The sequence below is a fragment of the Penicillium canescens genome (assembly GCF_028828765.1).
Source record: "Penicillium canescens strain IBT 15451 chromosome Unknown utg000012l_segment0_segment0, whole genome shotgun sequence".
NCBI classification, from domain to species: Eukaryota; Fungi; Ascomycota; class Eurotiomycetes; order Eurotiales; family Aspergillaceae; genus Penicillium; species Penicillium canescens.
Genome location: NW_026703974.1, coordinates 624,839 through 626,129, shown reverse-complemented (window position 1 = coordinate 626,129; position 1,291 = coordinate 624,839). Strand labels below are relative to the sequence as shown.

At 46.9% G+C, this 1,291-nt stretch overlaps 1 protein-coding gene across 1 annotated transcript; it reads left to right on the top strand.

Moving 5' to 3' along the window:
* Positions 1 to 265: 265 nt before the first annotated feature.
* On the top strand, positions 266 to 584 carry N7446_014078 (uncharacterized protein; the record flags this gene model as incomplete). The annotated part of the gene is made up of 2 exons (XM_058522817.1): positions 266 to 373; positions 429 to 584. 2 exons carry the CDS (start codon positions 266 to 268, stop codon positions 582 to 584), a joined length of 264 nt encoding a protein of 87 aa, XP_058364910.1.
* Positions 585 to 1,291: the final 707 nt, after the last annotated feature.

Genomic DNA, 1,291 nt, shown 5'->3' with positions numbered 1-1,291 from the left:
AGGCCTCCTATTGAGCCTGTTAGGGGATCCGGTAAGAAAGAGATGAAGGAGAATCGCTCATGAAAAGAGTTTGGGTAGCAAGAAAGCGATGATCTTTATGGGAAACTCTTCAAAGTATAAAAGCAAGACCCCATCCGCTGTCTTTATAGAGCTATAAAAACCTACTAGTTGACAACATATTCTGCGTTGAATACTCCCAAGGAGGTATTAGTATAATAAATCCCAAAAATGTCCGGCCTCTACTTACGTGTCTAGATATCCAAATATGGTCCGCATCATATCAGTTATCACGAGCTTTCTTGCTCTCGCCATTGCAACAGAAGCCTGTGCAGGATGGTACCAGTGCAAGAACTCAGATGGGTCTCACTGCTGCGTATGTATAAAACCGATTCTCTTTTATAGTGCAATTATCATAACCATTTTCACAGGTAGTTGATTCCGCCCTTGGCCCAGGCGCATGCCCCTCCAAATGCAATGGTGGCCATGATTGCATTGGCCAGCTCACTGGCGACTCGCGCACCGAGTACGTCACCGTCATGAAACAAGTCCTCGAAGTGATATTAACGTGTATTGTGCAGGTGTAACTAATTTTCCTACCGCCAATCTCTGCATATAGAGCGGCGGGGTGCCCATATCCTGCTTCGATAAGGCGGCTTGTGACCTTGCCATATAGCCCCTCTGCCGCCGCCCTGTCTGCCCCTATTTCTACTAGTCTGTATCTTGCTTCGCTCCTTCTCTACTTCAAGCTTTTGTACACAGGTTGTGGCCTAGCCAGATTGAATCTAAGTCTCGCTTTTGCCCTTCCAGAAAGCTGCCGTCTCGATCAGTCGCCGGGTTGTATTAACTAATGTAATTCATGTTGTGATATGAGGCTGGTGCAGATCAGGGACCAAGCCGAACCATCGGAATTAATCCCGAGATATGTATACGAAGAACCAAGTTGATTTCCAATCAACTTGTTCTTCTCGTTGTATATATAGTCTCAAGCTTCCCACCGAATAGTAGGAGAATCAATCATCCTTTGAACTACAACAATCGACAAGCGAGCCGTCCCCCTGCCATATTGAATCATTTAAATCGAGGCCATTCCACCAACCCCCATTAATTGAGCTAAATCTAGCAGTTCTTACAATGACTAATCTTATGCCCAATCCCCCCGCACCCCCTACACCTTGGTGGAGCCCTTTTGACCGGTTGGTCTTGCTGAATTGGCAAGTCGCCCTGCGCGTGCGGTACTAACCCAACCCATCGCCTGCAACTGGTTGGTTTAGCTACTGAACCAGCTACAGAC